Genomic DNA, 21,057 nt, shown 5'->3' with positions numbered 1-21,057 from the left:
CTACGCTAGTGCTAGCCCCCCAAAAAGAAAAACACCATTTCGAATGATGGATAATGCAAACACATACCTTGAACGCGCTGGAGTTTAGGTTTCGCGAATGCCATTGGCAAGTTCAGAGGAATGTAATGTTCGTGATTGCAAATTGTTTGCAGAAATTCAAACTTGTATTCAGCCAGGACCTAGAGAAAAAAAAAAGACACAGAATTCCCTTTTTTGTCGGCATTTGCTATTTTAATAATTAAATACAGGGCATTAATTTCCCAAACGGAAGTGTTTGGTGTTTTAAGCACACCTTGAGACGTGACCTGCACAGGAAAGAGTTAACACCAGCAGGCTCTCCTTGTAAAGCAAGGCTGCTGGCGAGGTTGGTTGCTGGCTGGCGTTTGGGAAATTGGATTTTGAAACGCTCCCTACACGATAAGGTTGTGCCTCCTCTACCAGCCTGCTCAGACCGTTTGTACAAACAACGTGATTTACTGTGAACCCTTGCTTTCTTTCCCTTTCCTGCCTCTGGAATTTCCACCCATCTCCAGATTATGACCAGTCCCCAAGAAACAACCTAGACCACAGGTCTCTAATGGGCGTCCCTGAAAAGCCATGTTGAACGCGTGAGGCTGCATGTTCAGCATTTTCCCTGCTGGAGGAAGGCTGTACTCAGCGCGGCCTTCACGGGAGGGAGGGCGGCCCCTCGGGAACCCTGTGTGAAAACTGCCCTGTGACTCCACTCGCTGTACTTTTCTGTCACTGTTCCAGCTGTGTATCCCTGCTGTATGTGCCCCTGTCATGAACCTTTAGTGGTGACGAAGGTTGCCCTAACTCTACAATGAGTCCTGTGGGTCTTTCCAGCGCACCACTGAATACATGGGTGGTCTCGGGGACTCCCCCCACACTACCCAACATCCCCAGCTCTGAGCGACAGCTGTACTCAGAGAACCTAAGCAAAAACAGTAGCTCCAAATCCTCCAGGGACCAAGTCTTACCCCTGGTCTCACTCTGATGTCGGATGGCTGCTACGGGGTCGTCCTTCTAACTTACCTTGGGATCTTTGGGGCTGAATCCAGATATGTAGTCATTTATCAGATTGAAAACAAATCCTCTATCCATTAGTGTCAGACAGCGCTACAGAAACCAAAAGAAAATGAACAGTGACATAATTCTGGAAGTCTGGCATGACGTTCTCGCTTTTACAGATAACAGAATAATGGCTTTCGGAGTTTTACGGTAGGTGACCTTAAAGAAGGAAAAGGGCAAGTGATGTGTTGTTGGAATTGGGTCCCAACTATACAATGTTCACATGAAATAGATGGATAAACATACATGTACATGTATGTATATACACATGCAAACACATATACATACGCATACATGTAATCTATTTAGCTACTCTGTCTCATTCTGGTCAATTCTAAAAGCTCAAAGAGAAGTGTATGGTGGTCAGCTCACTAATAAAAAGTGGGGTTTGGGCTAGGGCAAAATTTCAGACCCAAAGAGAAGGCTCTCCTGTGTTCTATGAAGTCTTGGCCCATTAATACAGCCCTCCTCTGTGACAGCCTTTCCCGATGTCCAGAGGTGCCCGCTGGTCTCCTCCTAGTTAAAGTTCTCATTCCTGGGCAAGTTCACAAGTCCAGGAAGGCTTTGAACCAGCATGCACCTGTCATCTCCCCATCCACCTGCTTCCAGATTCATCTCTAAGTCCAAGCCCTAATCAGGTCACCTTCCTTCCAGAGCTTTCATTACTTCCTTATTGCCTTTAATATAACCTCCAACTCCTGAGCCTGGCATTCAAGGACACTCGCAATGTTGTCCCAACCTACTTCGCCCGTTTCACCACCCAGTACAGCTCGTCAGCTCATTATCCGCTCCGGAAGCGCGGTGTGTTCCCACCTCGGGGTCTGCGCTCAGGCCAGGCCTACCTAATAATTCCAGCACTACTTCAGCAGAATCCTACCCATTACTCAATGTTCTGATGAAATCCCAGCTTCCTGAGCCATGTTGGCCCACTAGTCCCTTGTTAAACATTTTCTTCGATGCTAGTGTGTGTTTTACTTATTAGTTCCCTGTCTTTTTACCCAGACAGGACAACAGAAAGTCTCTCTTTCCCTTTATGTTCTCCATGGGGTCCACACTGTTCCTGTGAAATACAAGGAACTCAATATTTGATCAACCAACTGTATCTCATTTCTCACAGAGATTGAGACAGTGTTCTAGAGAAATACAAAGGTGAATACGACATGGTCTTTATACTCCTCCAACGGTAAAGACAAATAAATAATCAAAATATGGCGCTGTAAGAAGCACCACGGAAGTATGGAAAGCACGGCTGAATGACAGAAGGTGTGCTCGACACGCCATGGGAAGGTGAGGGCAGAGCTGAGCCTCAAAGATGAATGGACTCTACCAGGCAGACAAGGGGAAGGGACTGAGGTTCTAGCCGGTTGCCCTGACTGTGCTGCCCTCACTTCTTCCATCATTCCAGCAACAAACTTATCCTCGTAAGTTGCTGGTCTTTCCCCACAGCATACAGATCAAAATCGAAATTCCTTAGACTGACGTTCAAGGCCTTCCATCACCGGGCACCAGACGAACTTCCCAGCCCTACCTCCATACATCCTAAATGCTCTGCACGATGACCTCGATCCTCCCTAAACAACTCCCAGACACACATATTTCCTCTTCTTTGCTCACGGATCCTCTACCTGTAACACCAACTCTTGTCCCAGGGAACTTTTCTTCTAGGCTCTGCTCAACAGGTTCCTGCTCATAATCCCTCCTGTTCTGGTCTTCCTACTGTATCTTGTTTCTGCTTACAGCAAAACAGTCACTCACACTGTATCTTGAATATATAGGAGAAACGGGATTTCGGAGACAGCCTTCCACCGCTGAATCTTCACAGGCAAATGCTTGTTGACTCGAGGAAGTCAACACTGCTATGACATCAACTATGTTCTAGCCCCTTTACATAGTAACCTTCAGGTTCCAACTCCATGGAAGAAACGGAGACATTACATTTCAAATACTGTCCTCCCTAGTTTACTTTCAAAAGATGGGTGGATGTTTGGTTTTTGATACACACCAGTTTTTGTAACAGCGTTAAGTTTTTATCTTAATTCTGGCAAAGAGGGCTCTTCTATCAGAAAACCATACTCTGGGATGCCTGGGTGCCTCAGTGGGTTAAGCTGCTGCCTTCGGCTCAGGTCATGATCTCAGGGTCCTGGGATCAAGTCCTGCATCGGGCTCTCTGCTCAGCGTGGAGCCTGCTTCTCTCTCTCTCTCTCTCTCTCTTCCTGCCTCTCTGCCTACTTGTGAGCTATCTCTGTCAAATAAATAAATAAAATCATTTAAAAAAAAAAGAAAACCATACTCTGGAGCTCGAAAACCTTGTTGTGAATTTTGAATAGGGAAGACTAGAGTATGTTAGACATTAAAAGTACTTGGATGGATCCTTGACCCTGAGGTTCTTCACATATGGTTGAGGTAAGACGGAGAGCCAGGAGAGGAGGGAAAGGAGCAAGTGAAAACTGACTGCATTACAAACCCATGCCCCTTCTCTGCAACAAATCAAATGTTGTTGTCTTCCACTTTATAGAACAGCTGCACTCAAGCACTGTCCCTTATGTACAGATAATGACAAAATACAGTGACAATAAATGTGCAGTCCATCATCAACATAGGAGCTTCCATCTCTCTCAAAATCATCTCATGGGCGGAGATTAACAATTTTCCCTCATGTGGATTAACCACATGGAGGCTGTGGTCACATCAGCAAACAGGTTGCTTCAGTTCCAGTGATACAGACCCAAGGACCAGCAGGGGTCAGAGAAGGATTTCGATGCATAAGGAGAGTCAGGGGCATGCTAAGGAGTGGTGGGGACTGTGGCAATGTAGAAAGTACGTGCCCCATCTAAAGGTACTCAAATTAACATATTTGAAAAAACATCATGTGAAACGAGCAAAACATGCCTTCTCGCTAAGCCACCTGTGTGGGACCTCTGATTTAATTAATTAGCCATTTCCATGGGGGGCTTAAAAAAAAAACCAACCACGGGGCGCCTGGGTGGCTCAGTGGGTTAGGGCCTCTGCTTTCGGCTCGGGTCATGATCCCAGGGTCCTGGGATCAAGCCCCACATCTGCTGAGCAGAGAGCCTGCTTCCTCCTCTCTCTCTGTCTGCCTCTCTGCCTACTTGTGATCTCTGTCTGTCAAATAAATAAATCTTTAAAACAAAAACAAAAACAACCAACCAGGCTGTTTATTTTTAAGATTAGGAGGAGGAGCAGGGGGAGCGGCAGGCAGAGGGAGAGGAAGAAGCAGGCTCCCTCCCGAGTAGGGAGTCCAATGGGGAGCCTGATCCCAGGACCCTGGGATCATGACCTGAACCAAAGGCAGGTGCTTAACAGACTGAGCCAGCCAAGCGCCCAAACTGGGCTGTTTAACTGCTGGACCCATTCAGTCAGAAATTTCCCCAGGGGCACCTGGGTGGCTGTCAGTTAAGCATCTGCCTTCAGCTCAGGTCATGATCCCAGGGCCAAGCCCCTAATCTGGTTCTCTGCTCAATGGGGAATCTGCTTCTCCCTCTCTCTCTCTTTCTATGCTCTTCTGCCTCCCACCCCCACCACTGCCTGTGCTCTGTCTCTCTCTCTCTCTCTGTCAAATAAATAAATAAAATCTTGAAAAAAAAATGTTTCTTCAGCAGGCTTACGCAGGCCTAGCCAAGTCTCTAGAAAGTGGGCAATTTTTTCCTTGGCTTTAAAGACCATACTGGTGAAGAATAATTCCTTACCACGTTCTGGCTGCCTTTAACTCACCTTCAAGAAGCTAGCCAAACTATAATTGACATTTCGGGACTCATCAGGGATCTCGGCATAGCGGATAGTCACGTGGGGGATTATCGCGAGAAGCAACGAATGTAGGACATGATGATATGCTTCTGGAAATCTCTGGCCTCTGGGAAGCTTCAATGAAATAGGCATAGCAAAAAGTCAGAGTCGCAAAAGGTCTAAATCAATTGCCATTCTTAGTTTCAAACACAGTCTCGACATACCCGTGTTTAACTGGAGTCTAACTCTTCTCCCAACTTAAAAATGCCATCACTAACTCAATGTACACTTCAGGTTACTATAGGAACTACCTGGGCCTCGAATAATAGAACTGACTGAAATCATCAACAAGCCAACCTCAGCATCACATTCCTGAGATGTAGACACACCCCAGGCTTTCATTCCATTTTTTTATTTTCCTGACAACAAAGAACTCATTTATCCGTGCATCTTGATTTTGGTAAGCCTGCCCTGTGAAAAATCTGATAAAAATGGCAAGTACGAGGTGAGTAACTTTCACTTCACAAATCTGAACCCTAGAATTCCTGTAACTGAGAAAATGTTTCAACAGAGACATGTTCAAGCTACAAGATGAGGGGAAAGCTTCAAAGCAAATGCATTTTACGTGGCAAATAACTAAAGAATGTACGTGGAAGAGTGTGTGAAGACTCTGAAAATGCATGAACTGTCAGACCTCAGATTTATGCAATTCATCTGATGGGTGTGTGTGTGTGTGAGCGTGCGTGTGTGTGTATGTGTGTGTGTGTGTGTGTGTGTGTGTGTGTGTGTGTGTTTTAAGGCAAAACTGAAAAAGCTAAGGGCTAAGCACCTTTCAGCATAAGAGGATTTGCGTGTCATTGCTACCAGTGAATAAAATGAGCCTTCTCTGCCCATGTTAAGTATTATTCTTGAGCATACTTACCTTAATTTTGTTCTCTTCCAACAAGTATGTGGCCATAGACTTTGCAATAATTTCAAAAAAAAACCATGAGTACTAAAATAAACAAACAAATACATAAAATCAATGTTTAATAGTTATCCAAATCCTGAAGCTTAGCAAAGCTGGACAAATCAATATGGGTCTGATCTCTGAACTTTAAGAGCATTTTAAGGTGATCGCAATTCTACGACTGCAGTTCCACAAAATACCTCCAAAGCGTGTTGCCAGAGATGTGATATTGTACTTCAGGGCCGGCTGCTGAGGTACAAAGAGCCTGTGGTGGGAATGTTGCCCTCTGTGGGGAGGCATTTTATCACTCACATTGTTTTGATTTGCTGACGGCAAACCAACTTTTAGTTTATTTTATGATTGCTTTTCAATTCCCTACAGACAATGAATCTTACTAGGGTCTGCACCCAGTGAGGAACCCAGCCTTGCCCTTGGTACGTCACTGGGGCCAGCCCAAGGAGCACAGGTGTTTGCTTGAGTATATTTGAAGGGTAGAGAGAAGCCTCTGGCAGATATAGCCTCAGCTGTCTGCAATTGAAATTCCATCATTCCCAGAAACAGTAAAACTCATGACAAAAATAAGAGCCACCACTTGAGTGTCTGTGTGCCAGTAATGACGTGTTAAGTGCTTCACTTATATTTTAGAAACGAGGAACTGGATGCTTGGAGACGGTCAGTAACAGACTCCGGGTCACAGAACTATTAGCTGGTGGATTTTAACCCAGGTCTTTCTTTTACACAATTCTATTACACGTTCGACTGAGAACAGGGAGTGGGTAGGAAGGGTAAAGAGAACGAAGAAGATTCTGTGGAGCGCATGAGGGAGAAGGAAACCTGAGCAGAGTGGTAAGGGAAGGGGGTAAAGGACCAAAAGACCAGGACCCGAGTGGGAAGGCATCAAGCGAGTATGTCTCTGGCTTCTTTTATTCCCCTGCTGTGTCCCGTTTCCTTACCTTCAGCAGTTTGTTTATTGCTAAAAAGTCGGCAGACTGCTTCAATATGGCAATCATGGTGGTAGCCAGGGTCTCATGTATCAGGTGCGCCTGAGGAGCGCTAGGTTTTTCAGGTCGGAAGCTATACTACAAATAAAAGAAAATGAATCGTCAGTCAAAATTCTCACAGAAAAGAAACGGCTCCAAAACAAAGTTTCCTCCACAAACCTTGATGAAGGATCTTAAGTAGTTATCCAAGCCTTCTTCATGGCACTTCGAAACGATATGTAAGAGAACCCTGAAAACACATTCGCAAAGGGCAGCATGTCAGGCTATGGTGAATTTCCACAGTTGGACCGTCTAGCCCTAAAAATACCCCCACACTACCCGAAGCGTTAAAAGTGAGAGGACCGCAGACAACATAAGGTGGCCTAACAAAGACTTCAGCATCTAACATGCTCAGGGCCTTGCAAAAACACTTCCTGGTTCAAAAGAAGGCTAGTGTGTTTCCAGCCCAGATGTCTCTGCTCTAAATCTCTGTGCACATTTCAAGTAGGAGCTTGGCTACAATGGGCCAACAGACCTCCGGTGGGGGGGGGGGGGGATGAAATCCCCTCCAGGGAGTAAAAGGAAAATGAAAAGCACAGCAACAGATGGGGAAAAGGAAGAGAGAGATAGGACAGGTGTAATGGCATGACCTGCGATTAGCAGTAAATCTAAAATTCATCTACGAGACTAGTAGTGGTTCTCAAACTTGATCATGCATCAGAATCACCTAGAGGGCAGGAGGCTGGGTCCCTCTCCCAGAGGTTCTGATTTTGGAGATCTGGGGTGAAGTTCAAAGATGAGCATTTTTCATCCACCCCCAGGTGATACTGATGCTGCTGGGGTAGGAGCCGTATTTGAGAACCACAGGACTAGAGGAATGCTTCGTAAATTTTTGAGCAGACTGTCCCCAGCAGCAGAGCCAGGGTGTCACGTAAGGCCCAGTGGGATAGGCCGTGGCAACAGCAGAAGCAACAAAGCCAGAAACATCCCCCACTGAGTTCAAGCATTCAAGCATCCTACTTGAACTGCAAAGTCAGAACATTTTGCCTTCTACTCTACCATAGATCCTTGTTTGTTTCCATAAAAATTATATTCCCTCACTGTTTTGAGTAAAACTTCATGGCTTAGGGTGACTCTGTCCAACATGAGAGCCACTAGGTACCTGTGGCTATTTAACTGAAATTCACAACAGTGAAAAATTCAGTTCCTCAGCTACGCTAGCCCCATGTCAAGTGCTCAATATCTAAATGTGGCTAATGGCTACCATATTGGACAGCCCGAGTGTAGAACAACTCCATGGTTGGAAAAAGTTCTATCGGACAACACCGGTCTAGGACAATGGTTCTCAAACTCTGTTGCATTATGGAATCGCCTGGAAAACTTCAAAAAAAAAAAAAGATGCTGAGTTCCACCCCTAGATATTCTGATTTCGTTGGTATGAATGTGGTCTGGGCACAGACCTCTTTAAAAGCTCCCCAGGTGATTCTAACATGCAGCCAGGTTTTAGAACCCCTGGTGGAGAAAAACACATGTTCTTCTATGGTTTCTGGTACCATCTATCCCTGGCGATACAAGTTCCCCAGTCTGAGAAGCATGAAACAAGAGAAAATGGATATTAGATATCTGACTTTTGGGTTCTTATCTGGAAGATAAATTTATAGTGAAAAATGAAGAAACACAAAAAAGAAACAAAAGTTGCGTCTTTGTATTATAACACCAAAACTTACATGGTGCAGTTGATAGGAACGTCATCTTCATGGGTCATATTGGTGAGAACCCGGAAGAGTTGCATAAGAATTACAGGTAGAAACTGTATCATGACTTGGATCTCCATGGCATGCAAACACTAAAACAAGTCATTATTAGTTATGAAAACACATAGAAATATGCTATAACTTGCAAATGTGAAGCAACAAAAAAAATTAAGTAACGAGAAATACGTTCACTTGAATATAAGCCCACTTTGATGGCAGCTTCCTAACACAGGGAACTTTGGGGGGTTCTGGGTGGCTCAGTCAGTTAGGCATCTGCCTTTTGCTCGGGTCATGATCCCAGGATCCTGGGATTGAGTCCCGCATTGGGCTCCCTGCTCTGCAGAGAGCCTGCTTCTCCCTCTCCCTGTGCCTGCTGCTCCCCCAGCTTGTGCTCTCTCTCTCTGTGTCAAAATAAATGATAAATAAAATTTTAAAAATAGGGGACTTTGTTTTGTTGATTACTTTAACCACATCTCTATTTCAGCACTCAGATTTTGTTCGTGTATTTCACATGAAACACTTCATCTACCAAAGATAAAAAGTGTAAGTGGGATAAAGGGGTTTGGGAATAAAGACAACAGACTCCTGGTAAACCGGCACTCCACTGGAGTGGGAGAGCAGATGTGTTTGAAGGTTCTGGAGACTGGCCTGCTGGCCCCCAGCATGGAGCACGTTCTACAGAATGTGGACCATCCACTAATCTGCTGAGAAGGAAGTGAGATGCAGTAAAGAACACTCCTCCATGTAACTAGCTTCGCACTGGCCCATCCACAAATTGAGGTAGACTTGCATTCAAAAATCCCCACAGTCCATTTCTTCCCAGGGCTAACACCCTGTCTCCAGCCACAGGTACGCCAAGCACAGAGAGGCAACGTGTTCGTATGTTCAGAAATGATCCCGGCAGCAAAATCTATAAAATGTCCTTCTTCTTCCTTCCCTTTTCCCCACCCCTTCCTTCACTCAGACATTCACTCGACCATTTAATCAACCAGCCAACCGGAAGGTGAAGACAAACAGGTCTCACCAGGCACCTTCTACACCAGCTCAAGGTTCAGCGTGATGGGAAATGCAGAGACGGAGGAGACTGGTCTATTTCTCTTTTGCTCTGTCTCACCGTCCTTAGCCACACCAACCCTTTTCAGAACACTAGTATCTACACACGAAGCATCTCGGCAGTGACCTCTTCCTTCTGGGCAGATTCTCTTTGGTCAGATGCACTAGGTAAGAGATCGAACTCAAGGAACTTGTGGGCTATCCTCTGAGCTTTTCCTTCCTTTTGCCCCCCACCCCAGCCTTACTGCCATCGCCCCTCTTAATCTGTAACCAAAATAGTCTTATCATTTCATAGTGGGTCTCTTGACTCTCCACACATCCAGCTCTCATTTCCAGATGCATCTCCCCCCAATTTGGTTCTATCAGACCACCTCTTCCCAAAATGCCTGTGATGCTTCCTTATTACCTAGGGCAGTGGCTCTCAACCAGGGGCCACTTGGCCCTCCCACCCCAGAGGACATCCCTCAATGTCCGCAGACATTTGGGGTTGTCACAACTGCGAGCGCTACTGACACCTAGTGGATGGAGGCCAAGGATGCAGCTAAATGTCCTAGCACAGGACAGCCACCGACCAAATAGAAATGAACCCGTCCAAAATGTCAGCAGGGCCAAACAAACTCTGGCCTAAAGGCCAAGATTACTTAAGACCCAACCTAGATTTCCAGCCTTAACACTCCTCATTCTTCACGAGGCCAGACCGGTGCCTTGACTGCTCTGGGAGTATATCCTACGCATGCCCACCTTTGTGCATTTGTTCGGTTTTTAGCCACATCCTAACCATCCTTCCAAGTAAGTTGAAACCCCTAATTCGGTGAGGCCGCTCATTTCAGTCATTCGACAAAGGCATACTAAATGACCCTCCAAGGGCCAAGCACATCAAAACCACCTGGATCCCCCATCAAGCAGTTCAGAGACTCGGTGGGGAAAGACCTAGAACTAAACCTATAACGCCAATGGTGAATAGTACAATAGTGGCATTATGAATGCATGAAGAAAGAAGCAATGGAGTCTTCGCGTGGGCAGAGGATGTCCAATGAGGTTGCAGAGAGGATGCAGGTGAAAAGTGAAGTGGATGGGGCACCTGGGTGGCTCAGCCAGTTTAGTGTCTGCCTTTGGCTTGGGTCATGATCTCCAGGTGCAGGGATCTAGCCCTGCATCGGGCTCCCTGCTCAGTGGGGAGTCGTCGTCTTCTTCTTCTTCTTCTTCTTCTTCTTCTTCTTCTCTCTCTCTCTCTCTCCTACTGCCCCTCTCCACTGCTTGTTCTCTCTCTCAAATAAGTAAGAATTAAAATAAATAATGTCAGGCAGAAAAGAGAGATGGGCATTCAAGGCAAAACTGATCCAGTATCACTCCTTGGTAATTTACTCTCAACACAACTAGAGTGTTCTTTCTCCTCCTTGTTATAGACCAAACAAACCACCACGAACAAAAGGCTGCCAAGGGCTTCCCATACCTACCCCGCCTCCCCCTCTAAGCTCATCTCATGCCCCCCCCAACAAGCTGCTCACTGCTTTCCAGCTCTACTCATCTTTTCTTCTTTTCCATCCTTCCAACACCATCGCAAGGTGTTTACGCCCGCTGTGATATTCTGTCCTCCTTTGCCACAGCTTTAACCCCTATGCTTATCTTCTTCTCATCAATTTCCTTTTGGCTTCATCCATCATGTCCTCAGACGCCTTCCCCGACAACTCCATCTAGAATGCACTGCTCTCATGTCGGATCCCATTCATCCATTCTATTTTCTCCGCAATATACATCTTGATCTCAAATTACTCATTTATACCCTCTCTACCCCCAGCTAGAGCAGGGATGTGGTCTGAACTGCCTTCCCATCCTATTCCTAGTGCCCACTGCACTAGCTGGCCCCCACGAGGTGCTCGGTTAAGTATTTGGCGAATGACTGAATCAACAAATAAAATATGGAACCGAAGCATTACAATAAAGAATGGAGGTGTCTAGTCTCAGGGATTCCTCAGTTCCCTGGACCCTTAACACTATAACCTGGATCATGCATTTGCTGCCTACCACATATTGCCCCAGACTCTCTCCGGTACCACTCACTTATATCGTCATTCTGCTTATACATGTCCTGTCTCTCCGACTGGCTTTAAGATCCCCATGAGCAATGACCCGAAGTTATTCTTCTATGCAAGCCTCGCAACACCTGGGAAGCTATTACATACACAATAAAAGCTCAACAAGTACAGGGCCAGTGAATTGGCAAAAGAATGTCATTTGTGGGACTAGGAGTCAAGAGACATGCCACAGGCTCAGCTCAGCTTTGCTCCTAACCAGGTGAGCGACCACAGGTAAGTCCTCTCTACTCGGGCTTCAGTCTCCTCATTTGTAAAAGAAAAAAAAAAAAAAAATCTCAAGACTCTCACTCAGGACTAACGGTCCCTTACAGGAACTGGGCACTTTCTGTAATCATGCGGCATTTCACTGACTGCCACTAGAGGGCGAGCAAAAGTCACATAAATATCAGAAATTTCCACACTCTAATTTCCACACAAATATGAGTACATTTTTTTTCTCCATTTCAAGACTACCAGTACATTTGAAAATGATGCTCTGCTCTATTGCATTCCGTTAAAACTTTACAAAGGTTCCCCACTGGAAGAAAAGCCAAAGAACTTAGTAGGCTAAGCATACATACATAAAGGCATTCTAGACATTACCCAAGGAAAGGATTTGGAAGGTAGAGGACGATCAGACTTCTTAATGATGATTAAGAATAATAGCCATCATTTATCAACTATCCCCCTGCTTCTACCCTTCCAACAGTTCACACTCGATCTGGTAGGCAGGAAAAGACTTTAAAAACCCAAATCCCATCATGGGGCTCCTTTGTTCATCGCCCAGCAGGGCTTCCCATCTCATCGAAGGTAGAATTCAAACTCCTCATCGTGGCTTACAAGGCCTGACCTGGCTAGCTCCTCAGCTACCTTTCCAGTATGAGGGTCTCTCCCTGCGTGTGCCAGCCCTACGTTCTGGAATTCCCACCGTCCCTTGAACACGCCAAGCTAGCTCCTGGGGGACGGGGGGGAGCTTTGCACTTGCTGTTCCCAGCACCCCCCAAGTCACCTAGCTGGCGCCCTCGTTTCCCTTAGGTCTCTGGCAAATGTCACTTTACCAGAGACCTTCTCTGACACTTGACCGAGAAGAGAGACCCCTTCTCACTCTTCCTTTCTCTTTGATATGTTTGAGTTTCCTTTGTGGCCCTTATTACCACCTGAATGAATGTATATATTCATGTATTCATTTGTTTATTGTCCATCCCCCTCCACCAGAAAGTAAGCCCCCTGACGACAGGGAGAGTGTTTTCTTCAGTTACATTCCAAACACTTAGAATGATGCTTGGCCCATCGAAAGCACTCAAGAGATCAGTGTAGACTCCGGGATTACTGCACTACGTAGCAGATGCCCTAGCTCACGTAAGCCTCAAAACCACCCTACAGGTTGGCGTTACTGGTTCTCCCTATGTGACAGATGAAGAAACGAAGGCTTGGAATAGCTCGGTCACTTGGCCAAGCCCAGTCCCCGAGCTAATGAGGGACAGGTCTATGACACAAACTTGGCAAATGATTCCACCATCCACCCATGCTATCTCATCTCGCACTACCTCTCTGAAAGAAATGCACGTTTTTGTTTCCTGAGAACAGCATTAAGTAGTAACCTATGTCCAAAGGGAAATCCTGTAGAGATTTCATTTAAAAATTTTTATTTTAAATAAATTATTTTTATTTCATTTTAATTTAATTTTTCATAATTTAAATAAATTATTATTTTAAATAAATTCCTCAAAGAATTTTGACCTACCAAAGGTAGGTCAACCAAAAGGAGAGTGGCTGTCAGCTAGGTCCTGTGATGTGCAATTCGGTCCTACCACGTTAGGGAATGAACGGGAGCCTTGGGTTCTCGATACACTGGATAAAATGTGGTGTTCCTTAAGGCTCACTCCCACACAACATGCAGAAATGAGGGTTCTCTGTCTTTACTTGGCCCTTTTAATATTCTTTCACCCACAGACCCAGGAATTGTCATTTTATTCCAAGCAAAGGGGATTCCATTTCAATCCTGACCCTTTTCCCCACAGCACCCTTCCTGGGCAGTCAGCAGGAAGAGAAAACACCTGAAAAAATCCACTTATGGAACTGAAATAAACATCCTCATGAGATTTTCATAAATATGTCGACAGATTCTGATTACAAAATCCCTTGCTAAGGTCGCAACTCTGAGGTCTGCTCGTAAGTAGGCACTTGAAAGAAAAGCACACGGAAAGTATTCTCTTGAGGGTACACGGCCCGAAGTATGGTAAGGGGTTAGTTTGACTCCCCCTGCCCCCATCAAAAGGTGGCAACAAGGAAGACACTAAAACCAAACCTTTTCACAGAAAGCCGTTCATTTACCTTTAAATATTTAATGAGCTCCCCTGGAACCTCTTTCGAGCCTGACTGAATCAGCTGGCAATGATGGAAGAATTTGTGCACATGGAGATCCTGAAAAACAGATGGACACAGCCACGTGAAATGTGATTCCTTACCCTCGGACATGGGCTCTCCAGCGCCCACTCCGCCCACATCTTGCAAACCTACCCATCCGGGTCTTCGCTCGCCCAGACCGGGCAGCTGCATCTACCAACGTCTGTGTCCACGACCTTTAGTCCCCTGGACCATTGCACAAAGCAGCAAAGCCAGGCAAAGTGAGCATGTCCCTAAGTATCCCGGGTAAGCCACAATTTTTGTGCAACTAGTCAAACCTCCGTTTAATTCTGTTTTTGATGGGTGTAGCCTCTGAAGTTGGCCTGCTTCCACATTTTTAATGAAATGAGTAGGAAAAGGGGTCTGGAGCCACAGGGAGCTACCAGACAGGTCCAGGCACTCGATGCTCAATCTATCACGGCACTTGGCTGGCGAGTGTATGGCTGTCCTATATGGGATCTAGGTGTTACATGCGGGCTCTGGACAGCATGTACTGTATCTGGAACTGGGAGAGTAAGATGTAGATTTTGACCTGCTTCCTCCAATTAGCATCTGTGTGACCTTGGGTCAGTCATCCATCCATGAAACAGTGAACTGGGCAGGGCGGGGGGGGGGGGGGGTGCGTCAAGATGGACCTCATAAAGGCGACACCAAGGAACGTTGACTGCATCTTGTCCATCGGTGATATTTTGAACGGTGCCTGAACCTTCTAATAGATATCTGATTCTAACTGCATGCCTGGTAAGGCTAAGAGCAAACTGTACTAGTCATCCATGACCCACTGACTGCAAATTTCTGGGTTCGACTCCAGTCTAACAGTGAGAAAAACATCAGACAAACTCTAACACAAGGGCAGCCTACCAACTGTCACTACTCATGAACACGGGCAAGGTCATCAGAAACAATGAATGTCTGAGAACTTGTCACAGCCAAGGGGAGCCTCAGAAGATGGGACAACTACATGTCATACAGTATCCTGGACAGAACTGTGGAACACAAAAAGGTCATTAATAGGTAAAAACTAAGACGATCTGAGTAAATACATACGAACCTTAGTCATTAATTAGGTATCACTACTGGTTCATTAACTGTAACAAGCATGCCATACTAATGAATGTAAGAGGTTAACTAGGTGGAATGTCTGGGTGGCTCAGCCGGTTGAGCGTGTGCCTTCGGCTCAGGTCATGATCCCAGGGTCCTGGGATTGAGTCCTGCATTGGGCTCCCTGTTCCCTTCTCCCTCTGCCCCTCTCCCTGTTTGTGCTCTCTCTCTATTTCAAATATATAAATAAAATCTTTCAAAAAAGTAACAGGGAGTGCTCGCTTTGGCAGCACATATACTAAAAAAACTAACAGGGAAAGGAGGTGAAGGGTATATGGGCATTCTCTGTACCATCCTGTCTTTCTGTAAAGCCCAAACTGTCCCAAAAACTAAAAAAAAAATTTTTAAAGAGGTGATAAGGGCCTCCACAATCCTTTCAGACTTTTCTGAGACTTGAATCCATTTAAAGGGAATAAACAGATCTGGGGATTTGAAAGGGATTATAAAATCTGAGTTACAACTATTAAGAACGATGTTATTACTAATGAGAAAGTCGTTGAGGCCACAATTTCTCTAAGGTCGCAGGAATCAAATACAGTCTATTCTAAAGCAAGAAACAGATTCAGGGGCGCCCGCCTGACACAGTCGGAAGAGCATGTGACACTCAACCTTGGGGTTGTGAGTTCGAGCCCCACGCTAGGTGTAGAGATTCCTCAAAACAAACTAAAATAAAAAAATTCAAATATCAAAATTGACAAAGTTAACATGACGAAACTTACCTGAGTATAAATCGTAGACTCTAAGTGGCTTTTAATCTTCAACAAAGGCTTCGCACCATCTACCCACTTAATATCCACATTAGATTGCTGTGAACAGAAAATAGATAAGTTTCCATAACATACCTATGCATAGATGAGTGACACATGACACCTTCATGCATTTCAACTTTTTCCCTTTTTTTTGAACCCCAGAAACAAATGCATTTGTTTCACACATAGGAAATTACTGGAGATGATAACCTGCCTTGAGAGTAAACGGATCTGAAATCATTTTGAATTTCCAATCCGTTGCAGGCTGATACTTTTAAAAATCACAATAAAAATGAATTACTAAATAAATGCATTTTTAAAGATGATGTCCAAAATCCAAGCCCCAGCTCTTAAAACTGTCCTCAGAACCAACAGACACGAGGGGTGCCTGGTTGGCTCCGTCAGAAGAGCATGTGGACTCTGGGTTTCAGGGTCATGAGTTCAAGCCCCATGTTGGGTGGAGGGATTCCTTAAAAACAAAATCTTAAAAAAAAAAAAAAAGAATCAACAGACAGGAGGTACCTTGGTCACACTGCTCTCAAAGTTTTCAAACACTCCTTTTCCATACTTACCTTTCCTGTGGACCAGCCCGCAGACCGGACTCTGTGAAGCTATCCGCTAGAATACGGAAGTCTACTTTTTAAATATTTCATGGCAATGCCTTCAGCAAAGGCAGTGATTTTCCTACCCTTCTTGATTCTGCATCATTCAGATGCAAGTAGCCTGGAGGAAGATTGGCGGACACTGGCAGCTGCTGCTCAAATGTAATGATTCTCCCATCCTTCAGCAAAGGTACCCAGGCAAAGCCAACTGCCAAGACAATAATCAAGATGAGATGAGAGATGAGAGACGAAATTGCAAATGCAATTAGCTACATAAATCTCTGACTGCTGGAGTACAGGGCGGGGTGTCGATGTTTCGGGGGGTCTGTATATGGGAGTCCATGCGGTGGGCATCTGAACCCTGGGGAGGGAACAATGCAGTTGGCTTCCTAATCCCACCCTGTCCACTAACATGTTCTCTACTCAACTTCCTGGACTATAAATTGGGAAAGAACGTAGTCTTCCCACTTCCTAGTTACTGAGAGACCCCAGAGAAAGAATATAGGAGAACACCTGAAAAATTTTTCAAGTGCATCGGTACCACTATCTTTACTCTTTGGGGAGTAACTCATGGTAGAGTTATTTTTGAAAAGAGTCGGAGCTCTCACATCCATCCTTAGTGAGAGCACAGAGTCCCGGGTCTGGGACAATCTCAGCCAGCAATCAGTGTGTTGCGCATTTTCTTTCAGCAACCCAACGGTGAGGGATTATGGAAAATTAAGGTCGCAAGTCAAGGTCAGGTTTTCCTGACGACAGAAGGCAGAGGGGTAGTAGCAGAATTCAGATGGGGCACAGCATTAAGACTTGAATCCACGGAGCGATTTCCCTGTATTTTCTCTGTATTTCCTAAAAAGAGCTTCTTGGATTTCTATTAGAAAACTCATCACGTTCCAGCTAAAAAAGCCTGAGCCATCTGTATTCCTCAGCTGGAGCAGGGTCATTATTTCCATTATAGAGCCTACTACTCTGGGCTTCAAGGGTTTATAACTCAGCTGTAAAAAAGCTTGCTTGGGACCAAGTTTTGGCACATGAGTGAGGGTGTTGGCTGGAGGGCCCTTTTTGAAAGCCACTGCCTTCTGATTCTTTTAAAATTCTTTGCGTAGTGCTCGCTTCGGCAGCACATATACTAAAATTCTTTGCGTGAGTGTGTGTGTTTATACTGTGAACACAGAAGTCAACACAAATCTGGTTAGAATGTTTTCATTTGGCAAATGCTTTAATTCTTCAAAGAAGACAAATATGTTGCTTTCTCTAAGGAGACTGAATGGTTTTCTCAGACTCCAAAAGGCGCCTGAAGGCCATCTTTACTAGCATAACTTCAGAAATGGTTTACCCAGAGCTCTTCTCTTAAAAGGAGCAGACAAAAGTTAATATGAGCACATTCGGAGCTGTTCTGTCAGGGTAGTTAACTGAAAAAATCAGACACGTGACCAAAGGTTTCCAGTCCAGAAAAAGAGGAAAAATCTCTTTCTTGTTCTTGGGTGAAAATTTCCCCCATAGACATTTTTATTGAGCTAGAATTCAGATACCATACAACTTGTCTATTTCAAGCATACTCATCAACGGTTTTTAGCATATTCACAAAGCCAGGCATCCACGACTACTACCTAATTCCAGAACTCTTCCATCACAGCCACAAAAGTACCTCCACACCCCTCAGAAGTCACTCCCTACTTCCCCTTTCCCCCAGTCCCTGGCAACTGCCAGTCTACTTTTGGTCTCTGTGGAATTGCTTCGGCAACATTCTTGCACTGTGAATTTATCAGAGCACGGCCAAGGGTGCCTCTCAGTCAAAACTCAGAGCCCTTGGAAGCTGGAAAGGTACGGTGTCAAGCACATGCCTTCTGGCTCAGGGATGTGAAGCCACTTATGGGTGGACAGTTCTACATGATAAGGGGCCCACGGAATAACCATCCCATGCGCTACCGGGCCCTTGGCCCACTTCAGTCTAGGACTTAAATAAGGAAAGAGTAATTTGTCTTTTAGGACGTGCACTATCTTGGGTTCCTATTGTTCTGCCCGATTTCTTCTCAACCCCCGAGGTCCCTTGCCCTGATCAAACTGCAGTTCCCGTGGAGACAGAGAACAGGACCACGTGAGCCTTAAGGCCAACTTCCTAATACGTCAGTCTGGCTGCATGGCAGGCATCACTCTGAGGTCTCACCAGCACCCCGAACTCAATGGCAGTCCCAAACCTAGGATTCCCCGCCACCCCGTTGATTCTGCTACTTGCAAATTCCTTCCTTCCAGTGTTGACGCTTCAGCGCTAACTCCGAATAATCTCTCTCTAGTTGCTAACCATTTGCCAGAACCAATATATTCTTCTTCTGCAATTTCTTTCTCTCCATTGCCCAGCTGCTGCCATAGGGCGGCCCCCTTTCCTCCTGGACCTCTGAAGTAGCCCCTAACTGATGCCTCTTCCTTCTTTCTTGCTCTAACTCCCTCCGCCATCACATTGCTGCCCAATGGGACTTCCTGTAGAAGAGTTCTTACCAGCATTTACAGCCCTCCGATATTTTCATGCTGGTGACAGAATACAGTCAAATCCACAGCCTGGCATTCAAGGCTTTCCATGATCTGGCGCCTTCTCTTCAACCTGACATCCTGTTGATTCCTCTCCCAATACCCCATGCTCTGGTCCTACTGAACTTACGCATGGCTCCCTGTCCATATCCCTCAATACTCGGCCTCTGGACAAGCTCTTCTGTTGTTCTGGAATCTACCTTCCTGCCATCACCGCATTCTCAAAATCTACCCTGCCCCTTTAAGGCTTCACCCAAATATCACCTCCTCCTGGAAGCCTTCCCAGATTCCCAGCTACTAGTCCCTCCAACCAGTCGAAGTAGTAACTCACTCTTCCCTGAAATTACACAGCACCGCTTTTTCGGTAGCTATTACTTCCTGTCTTGTCCTATCATTGTCTATATAGATCTCATTTCCCCTGCTAGACCACAGGCTCACTGAAGACAAGATCTGTGTTTGAATCTCCATTGTATTCTCCTTAGTACCTACTGTAATGCCTTGCACATAATAAATACACAGACATATTTGGTGAATGAATGAATGAATGAATGAATGAATTTCCAGGCTAGCTTAGCTCTGAATCCCAGGCGCTGCCGACATTTATCTAGTGGCAGTGGCATACTCCATGTTTCTAGGGCCTCTGTGTTCGCCTAAGGATGCTTCCCACTGATTTATCTAAAGCTTTGCTGGATGGGACCAGGACTGACCCTTCACTACCAGCTCAAATTGACTCAAATTCATTAAATCTGTTCTGCTCTCACTAGAACCAGGTGGGTCCCCAATCTCCCTCTGGCTCAATATATCCCTGGGCTCTGGGCTTACTTCCCACTTCCTTAGCGAGCCAAACTGTAAAGTTCTGGCTGCTGAGCCATTCTACTTAAAAGAAATGATGTTCAAATGAACCTATAATTCATCTTTCACCGATGAACTTTTTAACTTGGAAATGTACTTTTTGGTGAGGGGAAGAAGTGGTTTGTAGCTTGAGGAAAAGAAGTTACGTTCTAGACAATTCCACCTCAAATAGCTGTAGAAAGAGACAGTGAAAGAGTACACATACCCGGAGTTTCCACTGTGTCCTGCTTTTTGGTTGTTCCCTTTGTGTTAATTTCACAACTCACGTGGTAAAAAGTAAAAAGCAAATGATGTTTTTGATGCAGGTGAATGGGAAGCTCAATTTTAATCTGAAATGACAGCAAAATCACACATCACATTTTGTTTTGTTTTCGTTGTCAAGCTGGACAGTCAGACCTTTAGTTCAATTTCATCATATTTTTCCGATGACATGTTTTTTTTCTAAACAGCAAGCCAAGTCATCAAATAATAGTTATCATTTAAATGTACTCTAAAGACTTTTCCAGTCAGTTTCAATTTGACAACAATAGCCTCCTGGGTAGTGAGGGCTGATTTATGGCTTATGCTGGAGAGTCCAAAGGATTCTCCTAGATGCAGCTTTGCAGCAGATTTTCTAAAACACTGGATCGAAACCACAGCCTCACAGCCTAGGGAGAGTATGTGAACTCAATCTGAGTTAGTGAACACAATCAATCTAAAATGTGTACTGAATTTCAAAGTCTCCTTTTCTCTAAATTGTTGCCTTCCTTTGCATGGGGAAAAAAAGAATTAAGCTTTGCAAATATACATGCAGAAACTCACTATGGTATTACGGTATCCACCAGTTACAGTTCACATACGTAGCCTTTGAAGAAAAACGCAAGGTAACTCTTGAATAAAAAAATAAAAATCACCACCCTTGGTACATGACTTCAATTCTAGAAAATGATACTTTAATACAAGCATCTCAAGTGATTTTCCAATCAGGACCCCACAAATGTCTTTACAGCCCCCCAGAAGTATACAAAAGACGGATCGCAAATTTAATTGATCAGATGCGTGTTCATTCACCTGCCTGAGACACAAGCAACCTCTTGCGATCTCTCGCTCTGTCTTGGTCAATATAGACCGAGTGTCTGAAAAGCCCGTTTCTTTCGGGCCCCCCCCCCCCAAATAATGTGGATTACTCGCTATATGATCAAGTCTTCTGGAGTAACGG

General features: G+C 45.1%; 1 protein-coding gene across 4 annotated transcripts in view; it reads right to left on the bottom strand.

Annotated features, from left to right (window-relative positions):
• Positions 1-21,057, bottom strand: part of DOCK11 (dedicator of cytokinesis 11) — a 191,193-nt gene that overhangs the window by 76,902 nt on the left and 93,234 nt on the right. For all 4 annotated transcript variants that reach the window (XM_032331697.1, XM_032331695.1, XM_032331696.1 and 1 more), the window contains 11 exons: positions 20,065-20,188; positions 16,571-16,692; positions 15,853-15,939; positions 13,961-14,050; positions 8,472-8,590; positions 6,925-6,994; positions 6,718-6,843; positions 5,738-5,809; positions 4,804-4,950; positions 1,036-1,119; positions 68-179 (listed from right to left, as the gene is read on the bottom strand). In XM_032331697.1, the coding sequence (XP_032187588.1) occupies positions 68-179; positions 1,036-1,119; positions 4,804-4,950; positions 5,738-5,809; positions 6,718-6,843; positions 6,925-6,994; positions 8,472-8,590; positions 13,961-14,050; positions 15,853-15,939; positions 16,571-16,692; positions 20,065-20,188 (1,153 nt within the window). The remainder of the gene's footprint in view (positions 1-67; positions 180-1,035; positions 1,120-4,803; positions 4,951-5,737; positions 5,810-6,717; positions 6,844-6,924; positions 6,995-8,471; positions 8,591-13,960; positions 14,051-15,852; positions 15,940-16,570; positions 16,693-20,064; positions 20,189-21,057) is intronic.

The sequence above is a fragment of the Mustela erminea genome, chromosome X (genome assembly GCF_009829155.1).
Source record: "Mustela erminea isolate mMusErm1 chromosome X, mMusErm1.Pri, whole genome shotgun sequence".
NCBI classification, from domain to species: Eukaryota; Metazoa; Chordata; class Mammalia; order Carnivora; family Mustelidae; genus Mustela; species Mustela erminea.
Note: the sequence above shows the minus strand (reverse complement) of the source record. Positions and strands in the feature narration are given on the sequence as shown.